The sequence below is a fragment of the Trichoderma asperellum genome, chromosome 2, assembly GCF_020647865.1.
Source record: "Trichoderma asperellum chromosome 2, complete sequence".
NCBI classification, from domain to species: domain Eukaryota; kingdom Fungi; phylum Ascomycota; class Sordariomycetes; order Hypocreales; family Hypocreaceae; genus Trichoderma; species Trichoderma asperellum.
The window spans coordinates 2,683,892-2,708,619 of NC_089416.1; the positions used below are offsets into that span (position 1 = coordinate 2,683,892).

General features: G+C 49.9%; 7 protein-coding genes across 9 annotated transcripts; 3 read left to right on the forward strand and 4 right to left on the reverse strand.

The window, feature by feature from the left end:
* Positions 1–598: 598 nt before the first annotated feature.
* TrAFT101_003208 (uncharacterized protein) lies at positions 599–3,854 on the forward strand. Its single transcript, XM_024902365.2, has 3 exons — positions 599–2,597; positions 2,665–2,869; positions 2,926–3,854. Exons 1-3 carry the CDS (start codon positions 1,056–1,058, stop codon positions 3,615–3,617), a joined length of 2,439 nt encoding a protein of 812 aa, XP_024764336.1. The 5' UTR covers positions 599–1,055; the 3' UTR covers positions 3,618–3,854.
* Positions 3,855–4,637: 783 nt separating this feature from the next.
* Positions 4,638–6,276, reverse strand: TrAFT101_003209 (uncharacterized protein). The gene has a single exon (XM_024907684.2). The coding sequence runs from the start codon at positions 6,189–6,191 to the stop codon at positions 5,415–5,417; it is 777 nt and encodes a 258-aa protein (XP_024764337.2). The 5' UTR covers positions 6,192–6,276; the 3' UTR covers positions 4,638–5,414.
* Positions 6,277–8,297: 2,021 nt separating this feature from the next.
* On the reverse strand, positions 8,298–10,093 carry TrAFT101_003210 (uncharacterized protein; the record flags this gene model as incomplete). Its single annotated transcript, XM_024906180.1, has 3 exons — positions 8,298–9,299; positions 9,434–9,818; positions 10,068–10,093. The coding sequence occupies 3 exons, from the start codon at positions 10,091–10,093 to the stop codon at positions 8,298–8,300; spliced, it is 1,413 nt and encodes a 470-aa protein (XP_024764338.1).
* Positions 10,094–10,780: 687 nt separating this feature from the next.
* AIM24 (Altered inheritance of mitochondria protein 24, mitochondrial) lies at positions 10,781–12,384 on the reverse strand. The gene is made up of 3 exons (XM_024907685.2): positions 12,129–12,384; positions 11,938–12,056; positions 10,781–11,869 (listed from the first exon to the last, which is right to left on the reverse strand). The coding sequence occupies exons 1-3, from the start codon at positions 12,304–12,306 to the stop codon at positions 11,021–11,023; spliced, it is 1,146 nt and encodes a 381-aa protein (XP_024764339.1). The 5' UTR covers positions 12,307–12,384; the 3' UTR covers positions 10,781–11,020.
* A 183-nt stretch (positions 12,385–12,567) lies between these two features.
* On the forward strand, positions 12,568–15,496 carry TrAFT101_003212 (uncharacterized protein). 2 transcript variants are annotated; one of them, XM_024910925.2, is made up of 2 exons: positions 12,568–12,914; positions 13,004–15,496. In XM_024910925.2, the coding sequence occupies exons 1-2, from the start codon at positions 12,704–12,706 to the stop codon at positions 15,025–15,027; spliced, it is 2,235 nt and encodes a 744-aa protein (XP_024764340.1). In that variant the 5' UTR covers positions 12,568–12,703; the 3' UTR covers positions 15,028–15,496. The 2 variants fall into 2 exon arrangements, with proteins under 2 accessions (XP_024764340.1, XP_065982926.1); XM_066126819.1 differs by having other exon boundaries at positions 12,661–15,496.
* Positions 15,497–17,414: 1,918 nt separating this feature from the next.
* On the reverse strand, positions 17,415–17,798 carry TrAFT101_003213 (uncharacterized protein; the record flags this gene model as incomplete). The annotated part of the gene is made up of 1 exon (XM_066126820.1): positions 17,415–17,798. The coding sequence occupies one exon, from the start codon at positions 17,796–17,798 to the stop codon at positions 17,415–17,417; it is 384 nt and encodes a 127-aa protein (XP_065982927.1).
* A 3,741-nt stretch (positions 17,799–21,539) lies between these two features.
* TrAFT101_003214 (uncharacterized protein) lies at positions 21,540–24,622 on the forward strand (the record flags this gene model as incomplete). Of its 2 annotated transcripts, XM_024910532.2 has the most annotated exons (12): positions 21,540–21,680; positions 21,743–22,090; positions 22,145–22,208; positions 22,268–22,376; positions 22,437–22,491; positions 22,549–22,611; positions 22,665–23,509; positions 23,568–23,677; positions 23,747–23,828; positions 23,880–23,967; positions 24,027–24,268; positions 24,334–24,622. In XM_024910532.2, 12 exons carry the CDS (start codon positions 21,540–21,542, stop codon positions 24,458–24,460), a joined length of 2,274 nt encoding a protein of 757 aa, XP_024764342.2. In that variant the 3' UTR covers positions 24,461–24,622. The 2 variants fall into 2 exon arrangements, with proteins under 2 accessions (XP_024764342.2, XP_065982928.1); XM_066126821.1 differs by having other exon boundaries at positions 24,027–24,622.
* Between the last annotated feature and the right edge of the window lie 106 nt (positions 24,623–24,728).

The following is a 24,728-nucleotide window of genomic DNA, read 5'->3' on the forward strand; positions in this document are numbered from 1 at the left end:
ATGTAACGCCGGCAGCATGTAACGCTGACAGCGCGCCATTCCTGGCCCGCTGTCAATCGTGCTCACATGTCAAGTCAACCGATCTAGCCAACGACGGCAGGCAAATAGTATTTACGATGCATTGATACACAAAACTCTTAGGACACCGCGAGTCGGCCCTTGACCCTGGTCAAGACCGAATATATTGGATTCTGGACCTGGAGGCAAAAGTTGATGGATGGAAAAAAGTGATCGCCGAGAGATGGACGGACAGGCATACCACATGCTAGCGGAGTCTGGTACAGGCCCTTCAGTGGCTTCTGGCTGGCCACGGCCCCTCCCCCAGCGACCGATAGGCTCTGCAGCCCCTCCTTGAGCGTCTTCCCCGCCGCTAAGGCGCTGTAGCGGCGTCCTGTCGTCCGAGGGGTGACGTATCGATCACGCCAGATGCGCATGCGAGGGTGCGCCAACTTTTCACATCAGACAACCATCACAATGCAGCCACAACTCTATCAGCGAACGAACCACCGCCGTGGAGATTGCCCTGGCCGAATCAGGTTCGCCAATCTGGTGGGCGCCATGGGCCCTGTGCAGCTCTCCCCAGGGCCATTGGCCACTGGCACCCCAGCAAGCTGCGGCCGCGTCCTGCTGGGCTCGTTCGATTGAACTGCATGGCATGATACGAGCTTGTTTATGCTGCTTTTCCAGTCAATCGGAGCTGCAGAGAGTGCCCTGCTTGCATTGTCCTCTCATCCCCGGCTCCATTGGTCGGTCCTAGCTCCTCGATCTGTGGGTTCAAGCTCCCGTGGCTGTGGTGTAAACGTCGTTGACTCCCCCATATTATCTATTCGACCGAGCACGGGAGGGGCGGCAGACCAAAAGTATCGACGGCTTATCCTGGTAGGCGGCTTTAACTAGCATCCGTATCGGCGGGAAGCCATCAGATCCAGCCGCTCGCTCTTGGCCCTTGGTCTTATACTTAAGTAGGTAGAGGCGCTCTTCGCTCTGGAATACGTCTTGTATCTGCAAGGCAACTCCCTTCTTCAGAATATCACAAGCTAAGCAACTCTCCAACAATGGCCGAAGTCCAATCAATTCGGGCTTTTGGCCAAGCCCGCTCAACTGTCCAGGGCACTCCACTGTCCGATGAGGAAATCAAACAGTACAATGACTACTTCAAAGCCAGCTGTTATCTGTCTCTGGGCATGATTTACCTGAGAGAGAACCCTCTCCTTCGCGAGCCCCTCAAGAAGGAGCATTTGAAGGCTCGTCTTCTTGGACACTTTGGATCAGCGCCTGGCCAAATCTTCACCTATATGCACTTCAACCGTCTCATCAAAAAGTACGACCTAGATGCGTACTTTGTGTCTGGCCCCGGCCACGGTGCTCCAGCAGTCCTCTCGCAATCCTATCTCGAGGGTGTCTATTCGGAAGTCTATCCAGACAAGTCACAAGATATTCAGGGTCTCCAGAAATTTTTCAAATACTTCTCCTTCCCGGGTGGAGTTGGCTCCCATGCAACTCCCGAGACCCCAGGCTCTATTCACGAAGGTGGCGAGCTCGGCTACTCTATTTCTCATGCCTTTGGCTCTGTATATGACTACCCGGATCTCATTGCCTTGACCATGGTAGGAGATGGCGAAGCAGAGACTGGACCTTTGGCCACTGCGTGGCATAGCACCAAATTTCTAAATCCCATCACGGATGGCGCTGTCCTTCCTGTTTTACATCTCAACGGCTACAAGATTAACAACCCTACCATCTTGGCGAGAATACCGCATGACGAGCTGCAAAAGCTATTTGAGGGCTATGGATGGACTCCCTATTTCGTCGAGGGAGATGATATGGACACTATGCATCAGGCCATGGCCGCAACGCTCGAGCACTGCGTCAAGGAGATTCGGGGCTACCAGAAAGAGGCCCGCGAGAGCGGAAAGGCTATCCGACCAAAGTGGCCCATGATTATTCTCCGAACACCAAAAGGCTGGACTGCGCCTCGTAAGGTGGATGGCAACTATCTCGGAGGCTTCTGGAGAGCACACCAGGTCCCCATTACCGACCCCTCCACAAATCCAGCCCATCTGAAAATCCTCGAAGACTGGATGCGCAGCTATGAGCCTGATAGGCTGTTTGATGAAAGCGGCAAACCTATCGCTGCATTAACTGCCCTTACTCCTACAGGTAACCGCCGTATGAGTGCCAATCCTGTTGCCAATGGCGGAATTCTCAGAAAACCTCTAAATATGCCCGATTTCAGAAAGTATGGCGTTGCCGTTGAGCATCCTGGCGCGGTCACGGATGCTAGTATGAAGAGACTGGGAGTCTTTTTACGAGATGTGGTTGCGGCAAACTTGCATAACTTTAGATTGTTTGGTCCTGATGAGACCGAGTCAAATAAACTGTCAGCAGTCTACGAGGTGGGCAAGAAGGTTTGGATGGGTGAGTACTTTGAGGAGGATGAGGACGGTGGCAATCTTGCTCCAGCTGGCAGAGTCATGGAGATGCTATCCGAACACACCTGCGAGGGCTGGCTGGAAGGTTACATCCTCAGTGGCCGCCATGGCTTATTGAACAGCTACGAGCCATTCATCCACATCATCGACTCCATGGTCAACCAGGTGGGTTGAAATACTCCGCTGCTTGTCTTTTACGACTGTTACGATTATGGCTAACCTTTGGTAATAGCACTGCAAATGGCTCGAGAAATGTTTTGAAGTGGAGTGGCGTGTAAGAGTTGCTTCTCTCAACATTCTCTTGACATCAGTCGTTTGGAGACAGGATCACAACGGCTTCACCCACCAAGATCCCGGCTTCCTTGATGTTGTTGCCAATAAGAGCCCCGAAGTCGTTCGTATCTATCTTCCTCCTGACGGAAATTGTTTGCTATCTGGTACGTTGCATTGTTTTCCATCATATGTATAGACGTTGCTAACAAAGCGTTTACAGTAATGGATCACTGTCTTCGCTCCTCAAATTACGTCAATGTCATTGTTTCCGATAAACAGGATCATCTTCAGTATCTCGACATGGACGCTGCCATTGTCCACTGCACGAAGGGTATCGGCATCTGGCCGAAATTCAGCACCGATATTGGACAGGACCCCGATCTGGTCATGGCCTCTTGCGGTGACATTAGCACTCATGAGACATTGGCGGCTATCGACCTCCTCCTCCAGCACTTCCCAGATCTCAAGATTCGCTATGTCAATTGCGTAGACTTGTTCAAACTGATTCACCCGAGCGAACATCCACACGGCCTTAGCGATAAAGAATGGGTTAGCTTGTTCACGGACAATACCCCCATCATTTTCAACTTCCACAGCTATCCCTGGATGGTGCACCGCTTGACATACAAGCGCCCTGGAAGCCAGAATATCCATGTTCGAGGATACAAAGAGAAGGGCAACATTGATACCCCCTTGGAGTTGGCGATTCGCAACCAAACCGATCGATTTAGCTTGGCCATTGATGCCCTCGACCGCATGCCTCACCTAAATAACCGAGGCGCGGCTGCTCGGCAGGCTATGCTGAATGCCCAGATTGAAGCTCGAACTGAGGCGTTTGAGAGAGGCATCGACCCAGAGTACTTGACGAAGTGGACATGGAAGCGGGATGGTTTGTGGAGCAAACATACATAGAAGTGTACTATTAATGGATAGCTGGAGACGCAGAAGGCTAGAGTAGAGGATTTTTCCTATACACTTAGAGCTGGTGTGGTCACGCTGCAATTTATATATATATACCATAATGTTAAAATATTTCTCATTGGCACATGCTATTAATTTACATTATGTTTTGGATATACCATCGGATGCCACGTGGAGAGCAAAAGAATAGGGGGACCTGCCAGTACAAGGCTATCATTCTATTAAAATGCACACCTTGACTAACCAAAGAGTTGTCAAGTTCAAATATATCAAAATCTCTACTACTTCTACTCCTTTCAGTATTAACGACTGCGGAAACTAAGCTTAGAGGATAGCTCATCGGAACACTGAGTTCCTAAACTTTAACAAGAAGCAGAAGCATCGACGTGGATGCGCCTCACTGCTTCTACACACCTCTTCTCTCAGAGCCTCTTTATCAGATAAACAACTGAGAACCCGAAAAACGGCTAAAGGTGGAAATTCCAGCCACCCGTAACAAGGTCCATCCATGCATTACTACCCAATATCGAGTATACGAAATATACACTGCAACATTGCATCTATGACGAGTCAGAAAATCAGATTGCAATGTGCGTTGCATTCGGTGAATTACGACTGCATTGCCAATCTCATCTGGGCTATTGGGACCCGCCAGCTGAATTGAAATGGGCTGCACCGATTGGACAGAATCTAGCGAGGCTGCGCGAGGCTGCACTGATAAGGATTGGGAGGAAGATATATTTTGGCCCATGATGGCTGAGAACGATGGACTTGGTAGATTCTGTGATTGCTTGGCTTGCCGACAGCAGATTGTTCAACAACGTATATTTTCGACGAGATAAGGTATTGATATTCAATTTGCTCGGCCTCAGTCAGGGTGATGGATGGCCTGTCGATGATATCTTTTGACGGCGTCGATGTCATGTATCATCAGACACCTCGACTGGCATTGGCAACGTACGCAGGAGTCAGGATCTGGATGAAGTTACGAGGTGATCTGGAGAGAAGAGTGGCGGGCGAGCGTCTTCTATTGTCTATTGTTCGGCATCCTGGAAAAGAGACTCACTGATTGCATCTCTTTCTACCGCCATCAACCACAAATGAACAATTACACATCTGCCCTCATCTCAAGCTTTGCGATTATTGAAAGTCTTCATAAAGTGCTACCTACCTATCCATCCCCTGTCATATTTATACACCTTAACTGACCTCTTATGCCCCCGTTTGGAGGTGAAGCTTTAGTTGCCACTATGGTTCTAGAGTCCGCTGACCATGACTTGTTCTAAACTGGCATCAACTTACCTACTAAGGAGTAATGAGCTGACCTCGCTAGCTTATCGGAATCTGACTGGTCGAGTCATTATAGCCCGGCTAATCATCATCGCTCGAGATCAAAATCGGCTTCTTATGAGGACTCGTTGGAAGTTGGAGGTTAGGGTAACGAAGGAGTCTGAGTAGAATTATATAGTTATAGCTATAAATTCCCTATCGCCAACTCCTTGCTATATTACCTAAAAAACGAGGTATCAACTTGGATATGCAGGTATTGATTAATTGTCTTTGCGCATATAAATTATTACGTGATGTATCATTGTGGAATCATTTTTATTTTCATTTTTTATTTAGCCAGACTAAGAATCACTCTGCAGTTGCTTGATCTCCAGGATCCTCTCATCTAAAGTGGTACAGCAGAGTCCATTCATCCGGCACCAGCCTCCATTTACCGTCATTACCGTAATAAAAAAAAATGCATCCATCATGCTAGACGAGAGCATCAAAAACAGTGCTCTAATACCGTCCAGGCACCCTGAGAACCTGGCCAGGGTAGATCATATCCGGGTTATCAATGCCATTGTGCCGGGCAATCTCCTCATAGGAGGTGCCATAGCGGGCAGCAATGCCACGGAGCGTGTCTCCCTGCTGCACCGTGATGGTGTGGCCGCGAGACCGGGAGCCAGAGCGGCGGCGGTGGTGCGACGAGCGGCTGGAGCGGCTGCTGGAGCGGCTGCGGGAGTGGCGACGGCGAGAGTGGCTGCGAGAGCGGCTGCGGTGTCTGCGCTCCTCTTCGTATCTGCGCTCGTCTTCGTACCTGCGCTCCTCCTCGCGTCTTCGTCGCTCTGCGTCCTCCTTCTCCTCGTGTCGTTCGTGGCGCCAGTCGGAAACGCCGTCCTGCAGCTTCGATCCGGCAATGGCGCCGACGATGGCGCCGACTACGCCGCTGGTCTTGGAGTGGCCGGTGGCCTGGCCGCCGAACTTGGCGCCGCCAAAGGCTCCGGCGGCGCCTCCCGCCAGAGCGCCCATCAGGCCTCGCTCGCCCTCCTGGGGCTCGCCGCCATAGTTCTGCTGGCCGTAGCTCTGCTGGCCGTAGCTCTGCTGGCCATAGCCCTGCTCGCCATAGTTGTGCTGGCCCTCCCCTCCATAGGGAGGAGGAGGAGGCTGCTGGTATTGTGTACGGTATTGGTCGTTGTTGCCCTGCTCGTAGTAGGAGTTGGCGGCGCCGCCCTGTTGGTGGTGGTAGCCCTCCTGGGGCGGGTATTTGTTGTCCTCGTTGTAGTAGCCGCTCATGGTTGCTTCGGCGTGGCAGAAACGGGTAGGAAGAAAAGCAGCAGCGGTGGTTGGAATGGAGTGTCTGGTCTAAGCAGCGCAGAAGCCGGAGCACAAGTCATGTGGGATGGGGACAGCGGCGCACTTTATAGAGCCTCGACAGACATCTATACAAGTATTACTGTAACAGACGCGACCTCCATCCAGCTCGGTCCCCATCTCCACTCCCCCTGCGCAGGCAGAGTGGCTGATGGGCTTGGCCTGGCGAGACACAGCCCCAATATCACGCTGCCACGTATACGAGCAAATGGGTGGCAACCTATAACGTTGGAGAACCAGGACGCACGGGGAACGCAGGTTGCCGCGAGTCTCAAGTGCGGAACCGACAATTGGATCCCTGGGTCTTGTCGATTCCTGTCAAAGGACCCTTCGGCTGTCTCTCTCGAGAATGCGGCGGTGTACTTGTATGGCGGGATGGACCCTCGGATGGATACATGTTGAGTAAGTGGATGTGGTTAGACCCCTTTAGTGGAACAAGGCAGCTCTGCAACTCGACATGTTCTGACAATGTTGTTTAGCAGTAGCACAAGTATCAAAGAGACTGGAAGCTGCGCCAGCAAAGCAGCAACTCAAAGCGGCATCAACTTTCAACCCATCTCCAGGCAAAGCCCTTGTCAACGATCGATCAGCCAGCATCTGAGGGACCCCTCTTTCCTATTTCCGCTGTAAGATGTCGTCAGTGTCAGGCTGCTCCACCTCAAAACGGATCCAGCTTCCCAGCGGTTCTTGGTCGAGGTGGCGCGGTTGGTTTGTCGCAGCCAGACGCCATGTTTCACCAATCAACTGCGCCAATCCACTGGCGGGTCAGGAATATGGCAGCCAATGGCTAGTGTCCGAAGCTGCCATGCATAGTTGGATGATGCTTAAAGAACTAAACAACAAGCATAGGGCATAAGTGTAAAAGAAGGCATGTCCGGCGAATAGGAAGAGTTCCAGCATATAAGTGTCGATGGGGAAAAAAAGATCGATATGAGCTAGTATCGCTTGCAGCCCGCAAGAACACAATCCCAGCGACTCTACGGAGTAGTGACTTCTTATGTGTGGAGTATTTTCGCCGTGTCGATTTCAGAGCAATGTGTTGGAGAACCAACAGTACTGGCTTAGACACACACACACATACATCTTGAGGTGGTTAAGCCCCGGGGAGTGAGTTTTTCTTCCTCTATTTTGCGTTTGATGCTTAATTGATAGTGTTTCTCTGCTGCTCGCTTAAAGTGTTGTCCAAAGTGCTGTTCAACGTATTCCCGCTCATAGTTCTCTTCATCATCTTGTTTGGCACAGCGCCGAGTATCCGGTTCTCCATCTTCTCTGGTTCCTCGATCGGCCGTGTCTTCGGCTTCATTTTCGACATCGTTTTCAGTGCCATCTACTGTGACGTCGGCAAGGTCACATAGCGTGTCGTCATCTGAACTGCTTTGGTTGCTGACTTCAGTATATATACTCTGGCCACTACATTAGAAACAAAGCTATGTTTTTTTTCACGTGAGGAGATGCTCAAAATAACATGAAACGAGGCTGTATATGACGTAGCCGCTCCATGATAAATCATCCCGCTTCCAATCGTTGTATGGGCTCCCATGGAATCACCCAAGCGTCAAGGATAAAACGGTCAAGTAAACCACCCAGCACGGAATAAATATAGAAGCCCGTCGAGCCAGTATATTAGGTTTCATATATAATAGAATAAGTTTAGACAAGATGGCTAGAAGACCACTATATGAGGGTGTTGTGGCGAGAAAAGGGACTGCAGAGTTGGAAGCAGCGCTACCTCGCTTAGCGGTGCAATAACAACTTTAATCTCCGCGACCAGAGACTGTACTCGAGGGGCAGAGTTTGAACGTGATAGTATGTATGTACATGCATATATGTATATTGCGATAGTCGAACTATTGCGTATATTTAGACCTCATTGTGCATCTGAAAAGGGCCTTTTTAGCCATATCGGATCCAGCCATGCCACTTATCAAACATAATCGTACAGCTCCAAGCAGAGCGCCCATCCATCATCCACTCCCGTCGGTTTTACCGTTAAAAAATTATACCTAAAAACGCCTTTCCCATGTAATATTACACTTTTATACATCTGAACCCAACTAGTATATGCCTGGCCCAAATAAACATGAGACTCCCTATCATCATAGAACAGCCACAAAACAGCTGCAAGCCCAGGTAATCACCATGGTGGGCTGACACAATTGCACCGCCAATGGGGCTTCCTATCAGCGCTCCAATGGACTCAATTGCAAAGAGTGTGCCGACTCGAGTGCCTATTTGGCTGATGTCGGAGATTTGCGAGACAAGCGTTGTGCAAACACCGATGAAGCCTCCAGAAGCGAACCCAAAGATGGAGACAAAAACAAGCACACCGGCGATGCTCTTGATGGGTATCCAGATCACAAGGCAAACAAGGGCAGAGAAAAAGGTGATTGATACCATCATGTTGAATCTACCAACCTTGTCGGCAGTAACACCCGAAAGAACTCGCCCCAGGATACTCACGGCGTTGAGTATGGGCAGCAGATACGGGATCAAGGCCGGAGAGAAGCCGGCCTTTTCAGCCTGGAGGAGGACGTAGTTGAACGGCAGAAACATGCCCAGCATGAAGAAGAATGCAGCCACGGAAGTGATGGCCAGACGAATATCCTTGAGGTTGTCTAGGTACTCCTTTAGGACGAATCGGCGCAGCTTAGGGGGCAATCTCGTCTTGACGGTTAAGCACGCAAAGGCAAGCAAGAACATGAATATGAGCGACATGACTCGCATCATCCACGGGAATCCGATTTTGACAATCAGTTTGTTCATCATGATGGGCCAGAAGAGCCCGCCGAAAGACGAGCCCGTGACCATGACGCCGTAGGCGGCGGCGCGGTTCTTCTGGAACCAGCTGGCGATGGAAGACATGGCTGCGTGGAACACGGCACTGGATCCGATTGCGGAAACAATGCCCTGGGAAAGAAATATCTGGTAGTACTCGGTGGAGAAGGAGAGCATCACGAGGCCGAAGATGAAGGTGACTGAGCCTCCCCGCAGGAGCCATCGTGGCCCGTAGTTGTCGAACACGAGACCAAACTATCACGACTCGAATTAGCATTTATCGTATGTATATATATATATATATATACCTAGTATATATATATATATTGCTTTCCATCTACTCGTCTCCTTCTCTTTCAACGACTTCCAGATGATGGAGTTTCACTTACTATTGATCCGCAAAAGATTTGCAAAAAGACCAGCGCCGATAGAATCCAACTCACAGTCGACTGGCCATATGCCTTCAGAGGACCAGATACATAATACTGCTCAAACACCCCAACCGAGTTGATCAGTCCAAAAGTGCATACCAGGGCACACCATCCGCCAAGGACAACCAGCCAAGCCTCCAGCCCGCCATCAGGAAAGGAGTCCGAGGAATCCTCAGGAGGTTTGTCATTAGCCTCAAGGTCAGATCCGTGTTGTGAAAGTGCGTCTATGCCAATCAAGTCTTCGATTTTGAAATGTAGTTTAAAGTCAATTTCTTCACTCGCTCGCCAATCGTCGGCCACGGCCGTGACAGCAGAAGATATTGAAGCAGGCATCGCGTGAATTCTAATAATAACAATACTTGTTGATCAAGTTGAAAAAAAAAAAAAAGAAAAGAAAAAAAAAGAGAAGAAAAAGAGAGAAATCAAAAATAGAATGTCAACCTCCCTTGGGGGAAAACAACATGAGATGGGAATTGGCCCATCCCTTATGGAACAGTTAAGGAACATGCGGAATTGAGCTGAGCACGAGCTTCAAAGAGGCATTTGCAGTATGCATGCCATTGCGGTCGGATCTTGAAGCAAAGAAACAAACCTGTGATATGCAGGTCGGTGTGCCATGGCCAAGATATCTGGTGTCCATCACTCGACATGCGGCATTGCCTTGGAATCATGGCATTCTTTCATGAGGAAAAGCGCAGACACAATACAGCGCAATCATCACGGCGCCCAGCCCGTTCAACTTCCCCTTCATCATCGTCATTCTTCTTTCTCTCTTCGGGGTTCCTCTCTTCGGCGTCTCTCTCCTTCACCTGTGTGTGAGTACACTTTCCGACGATGTTGCAAGAATAGAAACCGTGTGTTGGTCGCGTTTTATCGGAGCAAACAATTGGCCTAGACTGCCGCTTTGACAAATTAGCCGCTGTGTCTACAATGGCCCATCCGATCTACCCCGCGCATGGGCAGAGAACAATCGCCAGATCGTGAAAGAGGGTTGGCTTGTGAGAAAGTGCCGAAGGATCGTCTGAAGTGTTAGGATCAAGACAAGACAAAGAGAGTAAAAGCAGGGTGCCTGGCTTTGTCTGCGCAATGATTTACAATGAAAGGGCCTCATCCCGCTGTCAAACAAAATGTCTGTGTCCCCTAAGCAGCAAGATCCCCCCGCTTCCATACGTGCCGTTCAGGATCAAGACAGTGCTCTTCCGAGACGAACAGAGCGTCTCGAATCTTTTTTCTTCAGTCACCCGCAATATGGCGCGTGGCCTTGCGCTCAGAGCAGACGCCACGAGATCCGAGCAGTGGTCTACGCGCAGGCACAAAAGTCGCATCACATTCCAACTAGCGGTAGCAGCAAACTACACCACCGCCATAGTTCCAAATTGTGCTAGATATATCAAATCTTCCATGTTACAAACAAAGTGACTCGATACCATAGCTAAATCACCAAGGTGATTTCGTAATATACAACATACAGGCTTGTTCCGCAAGCAATATTTCTATCCGCCGTCCCATGCTTTGTCTCCCAAGTTGATTTTTTTTCTTTCTCTTTTAGACAAACTCCTTCAAGTCTTTCTTATCCGCAAATGTTACTTTTCCATCGTTCTTTGTTTGTTTCACCTTGATTCCAGATTCGATGACGTCCTCTTCGACTCCCTTTGTAGACTGTACGCTTTGAGGCTTGCCAGATAGCTCAATCGCAGAAGCCAATGTACCAGCTTGTGCATCGGCAATTTCATTGACCTGCTCGTTTGACAGGGTGTCGACGACGCGCACGCCTCGGCTTGACATCAGAATGGTGCTCGGCCCCTTGAAGTGCAAGAACAGACGGTCACCCCAGATAGTCCGACGGGTCATGGTCCGGAGGCTGTAGAAAACACGGGCGAGGAACTTGTAGACTTCTGATTCGCGCGCTTTCTTCATGAATTCCGTTTCGGGAATCCAAGATGTCAGAGACGGGATCTGGAATCGAAGACTGGCGCTTTTAAACCTAAAGGGCAAAGGCTGCTGCTTTGTTACCGAGTATGCGACCACGCTACCCGGATGGGCGACAAACTCTTCGCCTTCAGAGAGATGTAGTTGGTAAATCTGTCCAGGCGCCGATAGAGCTGCCAGACCGCGCCCAGTGACGAATGTGCTTCCCCAATGCGCCACTGAAAGCCTCCTTTGGATTCGTGATGAGAGAGACAGTGTGTGGCCTGTCCAAGCTAGCAAAGCATTGCGCTGCGTCACCATCCAGTCGGTCGTTCCATCGAGGTGTAGTATCGAAAATGTGGTATTGGGGTTTCTGGTAGAGATCAGAGCCGTAATTGGCGTAGTGGCAGAGATGCGCTGGTAGATGAAGGGGACTCCGAATGGAGCTCGAGAGAGAGGATTCAGCAACGACAGGGTAGATTGTGCCTACGAAACACCAACTTGTTAATGCTCCAGTTCCTTTCACGCCGCTGCCATCATCAGCGCTCTCTTACATTGTCTGGATTCCCCGCCACTGCAACCAGCGTTCCACGTCGTGTATATAGTCTCTGTGAAGCAGAAAGAGACACCGAGAGCAGCGAGTACGGCGAGCCAATGACTTCGAATCGGGCATCTTTCAAGCACGGAGTGTCAGTTCAGGTGTCGCCATATGCGAAAACAGCTTCTTCCAGAAGTGGCGCCATACCGGCCGAGTCTCTCAGATTTTCCACTGCGCCAAAAGCGTCTCCCCCACCAGTTCTCGGCGACTCGGTGCTGGGCGTCGCACTGATCTGGATGCCTCGGCACTGGCAACACACATATTGCACCGCATTCTGGCTGCGCAATGCACGCGCCGTCCGTAGCAGCGGCGAAGGGCCCCTCATTGCGCCGATTGTCGAGCTCTGGAGAGCTTCTCGAAAACTTGACGTCGAGCTTCAGCGAAGTCCGTCTTTGGCGCTAAAATCCCGGCAATTCTCGCAATGCCTAGCGTTCTTTCCCGGCCCCGGCTCTGGACTCGACCCAGCATTGGTTTCACGTGCGGTTGCCGTGGTAACGCAGCTGAAAATAGCTAAACGGTACTTCGTTATGTAACACGTTACCCCGTATTGCGGATGTACCAGCTGAAAAATCGGTGAATCTCGATGCTAATTAATCTCACATTCCACATGCGACAGATGCTCACTAAGCAGGATTAGGAGCCTCGATATCATCACCGGCTCATCTCGTCCTACGGCGGCCGCTGCCTGTCTCCTCCCCGGCCCCAGACTCAATTGATCGCCAATGTCGGTCCGCGTCGTTGCCCGGCTGCGTCCTCTCCTATCCAAGGAGCTGGATAAGGACATCATCGTTCGAACCGACAGCGTCGACCCCGAGAAGCCGCCGACAATCGTCAAGATCCCGAACCCGCGCAACGAGAGCGAAGAGTTTTCGTTTACTTTCAATGGCGTCTACGGCCAGGAGACCTCGCAGGAGACTCTGTTTACTTCAGAAGGTGGGAGCTGCTTCTCTTTTATTTCTTCTTCATCCTTGCTCCGCCATTCTAAACGCGCCATACTGGACTAGCCATGTTAACCTGAGCAGTGGCACCGCATCTAAAATCACTGTTTCAGGGTCTTGATGTCACCATCTTCGCGTATGGAGTTACAGGAACGGGGAAGACGCATACGATGCGAGGGGGGATGAAGCTGGCCGAGCGAGGCGTGATTCCCCGTTTGCTCAGTGGCGTGTTCCGCAGAGGAAAGAAGATCATGAAGGAATCAGAAGGAAACACAGTGGTGGAGGTGGCTCTATCATACTACGAAATCTATAACGACAAGGTCTACGACCTGCTGGAACCCCCCGAGAAACGGACACCCACTGGACTGCCCCTCCGCGCAGAGGCCAATGGCAAGACTGTCGTGGTGGGCTTGACAGAACGAGCCTGTGAAGATCTTAAAGACTTTGAAAAGTTGTACATTGAAGCCAACAACCACCGCGTAACGGCGGCCACCAAGCTGAACGCTCTCAGCAGTCGAAGTCACGCTATTTTACGGGTCAAGCTGACGCAAACAACCGGTAACATGGTCCGCGAAAGCACAGCATCCGCCATTGACCTGGCTGGTTCGGAGGATAATCGCCGGACCGATAACGACAAGGAGCGGATGGTGGAATCAGCGGCCATCAACAAGAGCTTGTTCGTTCTCAGCCAGTGCATCGACGCCATTTCACAAGGAGCCAAGAGGATACCTTATCGCGAGTCTAAAATGACCAGAATTCTGTCATTGGGTCAGAATAACGGCATCACAGTCATGATCCTAAACTTGTCGCCGCTGCGAAATTATCACTTGGATACTCTTAGCAGTTTAAACGTGAGCTCTCGAGCCAAGCGCATTGAGGTCCGCGAGATTGAGAATGAGGTCGTTTTCAAGCAAGTTCCTAGGACGAACTCTGCTGCAGCTAACCAGCGACAGCCGTTGAAAAATTTAGCCAATGCAATCAATACTCACAATGTTAGCAGCGGAAAAGCTGCAGAAAAGACAACAGAAGTAGCCAAGCCCGTCAAGGCATTTAGCGTATATACAGACAAGGCAAAGCCTTCAGGAATTGCGCGCCCTAGAACTAGCTCCGGCCCTAGAACCAGCTCTGGCCCGACTCTCTCTTCTTCCCAGCCCCGTCGTTCATCGCTGAAGCGACCCTCTGACCAGGACTCAACCTCTCGACCTAGCAAGCTTGCTCGGCCAATTGTTCATCAAACCCCTCAGCGGCAAGTAACTCAGCCCTCGCGACCCTCGCTGCCCTCGCAACCTTCAGAATCTTCACAGCCCTCACAACAAACGGTCACCGTGACGGCGGCTGAGATCGAGGCTATGGTTGAGAGGAAAGTGAGCGAGATACTAGCGGCAAGGGAAGCAGCTGAGGAATCTATCCGACGGACGCAAATTTCACCAGAGGCTGGTGATGCAGTCCAAAGACGGCTGGAAGCCTTGGAGCGGCGGATTGAAAATGAAGAATGGAGAGAAGATGCCAAATCTGAGGGACTGCGGCTTCTACTTGCAGCAAGGCATCACAGAGAGCGGGGAGATGATGCTGCTGCTCTCAAGGCCTACGAGATGGCTCTACCATACTTTCCAAATCAGCCAAAGCTTATAGGAAAGATTGAGCGTCTGCGAGCTCGTATAGAAGCTTCAGGGGGGGCATCCTCTCCTGAAAAGAGGGAAAGGAGAAGGGACCGCAAGCCGAGACGCAAGCCTGTGAGCTCGGAAGACGATGATGATGCCGAAGCAGACGGGGAAGAAGAAGATGAATGCCCAATTTCCACGCCAAAGATCAAGGCAAGCAAGCTCAAGGCCAGAAGAGCACCAAAAACTCTTCTTACTGAAGAAGATGAGGATAATACACCCAATACTCAACGACTACTAGACGTGGTTAACTCACGAGACGCAACTCAGATTCAGGGCCTGGTAGGGTTCGGCGCGAAGAAGGCTCAGGATCTGGTAGGCTATCTAGAGCTGGCGACCGCTGAGGGTGGCGGCGAGATTGAGACGCTGTCTCAGCTGCGAACGATTCCTGGTCTGGGTGGCCGAACCGTAGACCGTGCATATGAGGGACTGGTATCAAAGGCATAAAATCATATAAAGTCATGGGCGGCGTTTTGATATAGAATTGGCGTGCATGTGTTACTAGCGTTTCGCTTGGAAACCAGAAATGGCGATTGCCATATCCGCAAAACGCATTAAATGGGCGTTGGGGATTGTGGTCAAAGCTATATGAGGATTAACAGCACATTTTATATAGCTGCTGTTTTATTAATTGGCTCAAAGCCGCATTTGACAGTGAACATCATCAAATCGATTCTCTGCCTCCCTTGCATGGCATGACATGACATGCATGCAGCCTGACCTGAATCTTGTCTTGCTTTCTTTTGTGTTTCCTGTCCGTCTCAACCCTTTTTCTTTTGTTTCTTTAAGATTGTGACGTTCTTTTTGTCGGTATTCTAGCGCTGGTTCTTGTTATGTGAGACACATTTTAGATTTTAGACTAGGTTTCTATTATATACCGTGAAGCCGAGCTTCAAATGGGCAAGCAATTTTTGCGGCTACTCTAATTTATTGATTTGCTTGGCTTTAAAGGCGTACTTGCACCACATTATTTCCTTTGTTAAACGCCAATTGCTGTTAATGAGTAGCTTAGAAAACATAGACATGCGTGCTACGGTCATTAAGCCACCTAATCACAAGCATGAATCACAAGCAAAAGTCGAAGTTGCATCTAGACTGCATCAGCCACCATTATCCCAATAGCAAAGACCTCACTATTATAGCTAGTAACCGCCGACGTCATGAATAAAATGAATCGCAGAAATAGATGGCTCATTTAAATGATTCATCGTTCACGCAGCCAAAGTACCTCTACATCTACCTCTCGTCCCGGATATCGCGGCCATGGAATCTGTCAAACCCACGCCTTCGCAGGGAATGAGAATAAGAAAAAAAAAAAAAACGCAAGACGCCTCCCCCAGACATGAAAACACACAAAAACAACTCAATTCTCCACAATGTTCACCTGTCAGCGATAAAACGGGAATTTTAAAATGTTTTCTGATTAAGCCTTTTTCAAGTCATCCTTTGCCCTACTGTAGCAAGTTATCCCCAACTGTGTGAATCAAAGTCTCACCCACCAAAAAAAAGACTCTCTCCAAATATAGGACAAGTACAAAGAAAAGGACCCCCTAGAAAACAAACAACGTTTGGTACGATTCATGTCTGAGACACGCGGACATTTCCATCTCCACATCCTTACAACCATTCTAACACGCGGCGGCTTCGTTCGAAATTCCCATTTAATTCCATCCTATGCTCGCCTCCCCTAGTACATGTCATTGGCCCAATCTCATTCAAACGCTTGCCCTTTTCAAACCCACCTCGAGGCGGTTCTTCCAACACATACAAATGCGGGCAATAGGGCATAAATGTGTAACATGCGCCAAGTTCAAGTTTCAAGTCATTTCGGCATGCGGCGACGTCGGAGAGTTCTTAGTCGACAGCCACAAACCCCATTGTTTTTCCATGTGGGAAAAGAAAGAGGCGACTTTTTTTTTGGTTTCGAGCTATCATCAAGATTGGGACTGATTGGTAAGATCTCGAGACATGTCATGCCATTTGGTGTGCGTGGGCCGTTGGCACCTACGTAATGCGCATGACGCGGCGGCGAAAGAGCTTCAAGGTGAAGAAGGATGTGTTTTACTTGACGGGCGTTGCGTTCATGCTTGCTGTGCGTCTTTCCTGACTCTCCGTCACCGAGATGGAGACAGCTGGGGCAAATACCTTGTCGCAGGGCTCTAACTTACACGTCGTATACGGGCCACCTAAGGCTGCGGAAGTGCCGGATTGTGATACCATCATACTACTACGTGCAGGAATAGATCATCATGCGAGCTGTCTGCAACAGCTCCGGCAGCGCCGTATGGTCACTGTATCAAAGGTAAATACGTTAAGGGTTTTAAAACTTTTCATCAATTTTTTTTGGCATCTATGTACAAGACCGTATTGAGAAAAATATGTTCAGCTCAATCGTCATAGCAGACATATCACATGCTGCGCCTAGCTCTGGATAATAAGAGAAAAATAGAAAAGAAAAAAAAAAGTAATAAAGAAAAAATGTATGAGGATGCTTTAAGCCAGCGATGAAGCGCATCCAGTGAAATCTTTCCAGGCACCAAAACTCATATTCAGACTCATGAATAATGTGGGTGAAAGTCTAGAATGGTAGAACGAGTGTGAAATAAAAAAAAAACATATACTCTGATGAGATGCAAGTGATATTCGTCAAAACGACACGGGATACAATCCTATGCGCAGGGTTGCCGTGGGATAACGTAACCAAAGGCTTCCCAAATGGTATCTTCCGCTCTGTCGTCTGGTAATTTGAACCGTACACCATCCAAAATGAAATGATTTTTGTCTTTTTTTGTAATTGTATAATTGATTCTCGTTTCTATTGGCTTAGAAACTCTTTATCGAATCATGCTGGTTCGGCGTTGAACTGTCCTCTGTTGCTCCTCTGTCCGAGATCCAAAGCCCGGCATTGAGCTGAAGCGGTTCAACTTCTTGCGCTCAGGAAGTGTCTCCATGGTCGGAGTGGTTGGCTCAGGAGACATGGAGTGCATGGGAGATCTAGGAGAGGGCGATGCGCGGTCGCCGTGTAGTGCGTCGGTACGAGATGCGCTCGACTCTGAGGAAGAGCCGGTGCTGTTGGGGGTCTGGTAGACGTATTCGCCATCCACATAGACGGCATTGGAGACGAAGGTTGAGCGACGATGACGGCGGCGGGTGTAGCGTTGCTCAAGGCGGAAGAGCTCCAGCTTAGCCTGGATGCGTTCGAAAAGGCTCTGGCCCATGTTTGCAGTGCAAGTAAGATTAAAGCTGGGAGAAGCGAAGAGGAGAGTCTGAGACGGGTATTGCTCGTATATCGAGATTCTTGTTGCTCGTTTCAGGTGGTGTAAGACAAAAGGTGTTGTGAGTTCGGATCGAGTGGATGTCCCCTGAGTTTGCTGTATAGGTATTTGCAGTGATGAAGCCGCGTACGTATCAAGTGTAAGTCAAGGTAGAGTAGAATCAGGTGATGGTAGAAGTCGAAGCGGTCTTGAAGTAAGAAGGAAAGGAAGCAAGTGGTACGTTGGCAGGGGAGTTTTGGGGTTTCCCGTCTGTATTAGTACCGTTGAATAAGTTGAGAGAAGCGAAGAAGAAAAGAGTGACAAGAGGTTGGGGAGCTGCAGCTACAGGGGCCCTTTGGCTGGATGAGGACTAGAGAAAAAAAAAGAGATGGGAAGAAGAAGAAGTTCAAGTTGAACGCAGAGACGAGAGAAGAGTTGGAAGGTCAATTGGCGGGCCGGGGGGCAACGATACGGATCAGCAGGTACGAGGTATGAGGTACGAGGGTCGCCGGCGGACATGGCACCGGCGAAAGAGTAGCCCGTACTCTGGACAGTGGGCTTGTACTGGTACTCTCGTGGCAACGCTGCAGGCGGCACGCCACTAGAGGCCCGGGGTCAAGGGGCGGCCACGCGCTACAAGTACCTGGACCTTGCAGCACTGCTTGTTTGGCAGGCCTTGGTGGCCGAGCGACTGCGCGGGAGCAGCGGACGGAGAGGGCCTGGATGGCTTGGGAGGTATCACTACTTGCGGTGCTCCAGCGCTAGCACACGCTACTCGTGAATGAGCTGCAGGGGACCCCACGTCGCTATGAGAAGGTGGTTACGGAGGAGCACTACCGCCTGTAGTGGGTGGCTAAAGCTCCATGCCAGGTAAGGCGCTGGGCTTGAGGGGATAAAGGCGAATTGCAAGACGAAGGTGTCTCCTTATGTTGTGCAGGACTAAAAGAGGTTGTGGTTACGCTGAGTCTTTTTTCAACGGATGAGTGTGTTGACTGACAGTGCTAGCGCGAGCACTATTGACTACTGCTTGGCGGGAAGAATGATGGGAAATGGAGGCAAAACGGTAGAACAAGGTTGAAGCTTGAAAGCATCGCATCGACAGCCAGCTGCAGAATTGACGTGCTTACAAACAGACACCGTGCTGTACTTGGTGCTCTATATTGGTACCTGAATGTCCTGAAACCGTGATATGACTGGCTCCCTCCTCTATCTCTCTCTATCTCTTTTGCGTCCCGCTCATTCTCTTCCTTGTCTTCATCCCCCATCTCCCTCTTTCTCCCCGTCAACTCTATCCTGCTCAGTCCTGCTTGCAAAAAATGGTTCGCCCTCCTGCGGCTTCATGAAACACCTCTGCTCCATAATACGGGCTCTCTAGCGCAGGGGCTTCCTCGTGGCCCGAGTGGCCGCGGCCCATGTCGAGCCGTTGTGGGTGTCTGGGCTGCGCCAATAAAGTCGCCGGCTCCAAGCTGGGTTTGGCAGGATTTGCCTTGGCCAGGTACGGCGCAAGCTCCCATTAAGCGACATTGGCTGGTTGAAAGCGGGAGTCTTGGCCGCCGTTATCGATTGAAACCTGCATGGTCGCCATGCTGTTTCTGCTTGGCCGCTGCAAGTCGCAATCTGCAGCGTCGATTCGCTACAGCTCTGTCCATCCGTCCATCTGTCTGCCTGCGCCTCTCCCTCTGCTGTTCTCTGCATGAATAAACATAGAAGCACCGTACGAGTGCAGCTCAGTGCCTGCCTATAATTAGCATACAGCGTTGCATGCACGACAGTCCAGCAGCAGCGGTGCGGCCGTACTCGTATTTACAACAGCAACCCTGGCTTGTCCACTCGTTCGTCCTGCATCTGCGCATCCCCAACCCAAACCGCATCAGGCCCCATCCGCGACCATACCGGTGGTGCTCCGTACTTGTACCTGATAGCCGTCGTGCTACTTGCGTAGTGCCTTGATGCATGGCGGGCGCCGCATTTCTGTAGCTAGAATGCCAGCAGTAGTGCATATCCACAGCCCCTGCATCCATTCTTCGTCTCGACTTTAGCCGTCACTCTCCAGCCAGGACGCTGGGTCTGCTAGCGATGGTATCAGACGAAAGAGAGCCGCGGATTCGCCTATGATTGCGATTTGCTATTCCCCAGCTCAGGCCAATCTCCCCATTTAAGGCGCCGACAAGTCACGTCTGGCTGGTGACATGCATGGGTGCAGAACCATGTTTGCGCCTAGCACTCTTTTTCCACGTGGATTCCAGAAGCGAGGCGCGATCTTGAAGGAAACGGGGCCCCTGCACGGAGCAGCTGAGCTGGGACTGTCTGCAAGTATTCAGGCACTATTTAGTATGTACAAGTAATAGCTGGAGTGCTAATAGTACTACTCGTAATAAGTGACAGACGTAAGCTCTAGCGTAGATGAATTTTCGAGTCCTCCGTGCTCGTACAAGGTGATATACAACGGGGTGAGAACCACTTGAGCTGCTGCGTGTTTGCTGCCATTGTCTCGTATGTCTCACACATGGTGCGCGAGGCCGTCCAGCGAGCCCGTTGGCATTATCGGAAGCTGCCGAGAACACAGATCCCCCAACGGTCCTCCTCCTCTGCCTCGAACTTGTACTCATTGTGCGCCGGAGCGCCACTTTTTCTGTGGACGGCGCACGGGTGTGGAGCAGCCGAGCAGTGATGGTTTATAGACTTAAATTTGACCATGTTCAGCTTTTATTTCTCAGGAGAAGCTAGCTTCCACTTGATACTTGTTCAAAGCGAAGCCATTTGGGGTGCCAACAGCTGTTTATTTGTGGCCCCAGCTCTACAATTGGCAGAGTGAGGATGCAGAAAATTGTCCGAGTCAGTGCTGCTATGCCTATGCCTCCAGATGCCTGCTGCTATGAGCATGTAAAACCTGATACGGCGGCGAGCATTCAGTGCATCCAGCTAGTTCTACAAGTCACAATTATATCTACCTAGTAGTAGTAGGTACTGTGCTATATCTCTCTCGAGTACGCATAGGTACCCACGGGACGGGACTGCGTGCGACGATGACTCGGTTGAAGTGCGCTGCTGCATCATGCAAACTCGCACCTATCACAAAGTAACAAGTACTTATTTTTTGCATCCAGCCGATATCCGTATCAGACCCGCTGGCACGGGAAAGAGCCGATTGAGCACTTTCTCAGTCTGGATCGCCATAGATAAGAGCGGATGTGCAAGAGCTCCATTGCGGCAAAGTGCGGGCACCGTGACAGGAGCACTCCCGCTGCCGAGAGGCATCATTCCTAGCGCCTGCCCAACACCCAGAACTCTCGAGATATGCAACCTTGGAAAAAATACAAGGTAGGAAAGAGAAGATGTCGCTACCCGTGAGGAAGGACCAAGTCGGCATATCCATGCCGTCTCGACTATTTCAAAAAGTTTGTTCTTTGATGTATATCGACAGCTGATACGGCGACTGTGAGAATAAAACTCGGTTGGCATGATCTTTCAATCTTGTGCATTTCTCGATGCTTTCTCACTGCTGTAATGAGCCTTAATTTTGCTTGATCGTGCACTTGTTCTTTCGACTGAGCCTTGTCAGTTCCTGTTGGCTGCTTCCTCTCTCCCAAGCTGAATCCAGCTTACCGGCATCAAGCTTGCTTTTAATACCATCTGAGTAGTAAGACTGTGTCAAGGATAATTTCATCCCAAAGTGCCCCTTTGGGCCAATTGAAACAAATCAACATGCGAGTTCTCAACCTTTGGAGCCTCGCCGTTTTCGTGGCAGAGGCAGCGTCACTGAAAACCGAGCAGAAGAGAGTGGCTGACATACCCACGGGAAATGTCAATGCTGCCACAAACAGGTATATAGTTGAAGTCGAAACTGTATGTTATGCTATTGCCGCATTCTCACTGCATACAAAATTGCAGACTAACACTTAGTTCAGGGGAGCATTCCCTACATGGCTCGTCTGTTTGCAGCACCGTCATCGAGAAACAGCACTTACTTTAGACAATTTGACTGCGGTGACGTTTTCCATGGATTGGTTGTCGAGACTGAAATCGACAACGTCGACTCCCTAAGAAGATTTCGAGGTGTGACAAACGTCTGGCCAATGAAGACTGTGCCCATGTCGTCCGCCATGCAGAGAGTAAAGGCCGCCCCCAGACTCAAATATCACAACTATTCGATGCATCAGTGGACCGGTGTCGATCAGCTCCACGCTCAAGGTATTCGAGGCAAAGGCGCCACTATTGCCATTATCGATACAGGGGTTGATTATACCCACGAGGCGGTTGGTAGACCTTCTCGGTGATGATTTAGCGGCTCGTACTAAATACATCTGTAGCTCGGTGGGTGCTTTGGCCCGGGTTGCAAAATCGCCGGAGGTTATGATCTCGTTGGTACAAACTGTAAGATTTGTTCAGCTGATGGCGACGGAGATATTGCGAGATCTAATTTAAATCTCAAGGGAACTCACACAATGAGAAGAAATTTCCAAGGGAGCCAGATCAAGATCCCATGGACTTTCATGGCCACGGGACCCATGTGGCCGGAATCATTGCAGCGGAAAATGAATGGTAATCTGCCCAAACGAGGCTTCTTATCACATCCGAGGCTAATACCATTCCGACTTATAGGCTGACTGGCGTTGCTCCTGATGCTCAAATTCTTTCATTCAAAGTTTTTGCCGACGTAGGCCATCTATGTTTTCCTCTGCATAAACCAGCATCCTACTGACAAGCTGTCTAGAATCCCTGGGATACTGACGAAGATGTACTCATCCAGGCATTTTGTGACGCATATGGCGCTGGGGTAAGTTTTGTTGCACCTGATCCTGCGTTCTACCGGTTAACAACTCTGGATAGGCGGACGTCATTACGGCAAGCATTGGCAGACCCGATGGGTTTGCTGATGATCCTTGGGCTCTGATTGCTAGCAGAATTGCCGATAAGGGGATTGTGGTTACCATTTCGGCAGGAAACGAAGGCAATACCGGGCCATTTTACTCAAGCAGTGGCGCCAGCGGGCATAATGTCTTATCTGTGGCCGCCATTAATGTAACTGGAAATCCAAACATCAGCACTTCTGATCCCGGCGCAGCACCTATTCCCGCCCTATTTACCTCGTGGGGGCCAACGAATGAGTTGCTGCTCAAACCTGATATCGGCGCTCCAGGATTTGAGATTGTCAGCACTGTACCAGGCAATAGCTACGAGTCCATGAGTGGGACATCCATGGCCGCACCATATATCGCCGGCGTTGCGGCATTATACATATCCAAGCACGGCGGCCGTGAGCTACATGGCCCGGGGTTTGCAAAGATGCTAGCAAACCGGGTCATCTCCAGTGGAATCAGCATTGGCTGGGCTGCTGATGACGCTGATTTCCGTTTCAGAGCCCCTCCATTTCAAGTAGGCACTGGCCTTGTCAATGCTCTCAAAGTCATCAACCATGTTACTCAGCTCTCCTTCGAACCGTTTTCTCTGTTAGATTCCATACAGTTTCGATCTAAATGGAACGTCGACATAACCAACTCTGGAAACCAAACAGTCACGTATTCCTTTGAGCTTGAGCCGCAAGCTGGAGTAGAAATCCTGGATCCTCATTACGGCATTAAAACCGTCTACCAGATTAAACCTCTGCAGATTGTGCCACCAGTTGTGCTGCCTAAAGATATCATGATAGCTTCTGGAGAGACGCGACAGGTCGAGTAATAATGCCATTCCTCGGTACCACATTTAACATTTTTAAAAGCTAACAACTTCAAGATTCATTTTCGGTCTGCCAGAGGGCATAAGTGATGATTACCTACCTTTATACGGCGGCAAAATCTGGATCAGGGGCAACAATGGCGAAGATCTCTCCATTCCCTATGGAGGTACATTTGTCTGCCCAAGTTGGATGGATTTGGATATTACAACAAGCTGATACATTTTGTGCGCTATAGGGGCAGCTTATGATACCGAGAAAGCTTTCGATACTATGTTTCTGGGAGACCCCTTCATCACCGATTGGGGTGCGAATTGGACGTGAGTAATGCCAGCGTTATTCTTTGGAGCATATTTAATGCTATGGTACAGTTGGTCTTTCAACCCGGACAGAAACCGATTCGACTTTATTGAGCTATCTGCACGTCTCAATTACCCATGCGTCCACCTCCGCTGGGATGTTAGTACCTACTCTTTTTACTTATATGAAGATATGACTGATTTTGCTCCGCGATTTAGATCTACGATACATATTGGACAGAGAACCGCTGGCAATATCCCCCCATTGTCGGGGAATTCGGTTATATAGGCTCTGCAGCTACGATGAAAGATGCTGATACCTTTTGGTACTATGACCCAAGTCGTATGGACAAGGATGACACAATTTCATTTCCGCAGCTGAGAGTTCCCCGTGGCTATGCCAAACATTGGTGGTTTGGCAAGCTGGCAAATGGAAGCCATATTGCACCGGGCAATTATACGTGAGGCCCAGGATCCAAGGATATCTATCGTTTAGTTTCTAGACGTGCTTACTTTCTTTGCATAGGTTGCGCTTCGCCGCCTTGCGACCTTACGGCAACCCCAACATCTCCGATCACTGGGATATAATGCAGATGCCTGTTCAACATATCGGAGTGCTGCCACTCAACGGGACAAATTCCACCTTGCTCTGAAGATTTTGAGAGAGAGGCGAATTGTTCTTATACACGATATGAAGCTATTAAAAACTTGACTGTGGTGATCTTGGAAGACAATAATTAATGTAGCTTTTGGGGGCAGGTAATGGTAATCAAGAAGTGGGCCTCGCTTAATATACAAGGGGATGCCGTATTGAGATCAGCTCGTGTTTGAACTTTATGGAACTCAATTGTGACTTCTTTCATGGGGAATTATTAATAATTCAGCACCTCATTTTCGTTATCAGGTACCACAGCCGCGGCC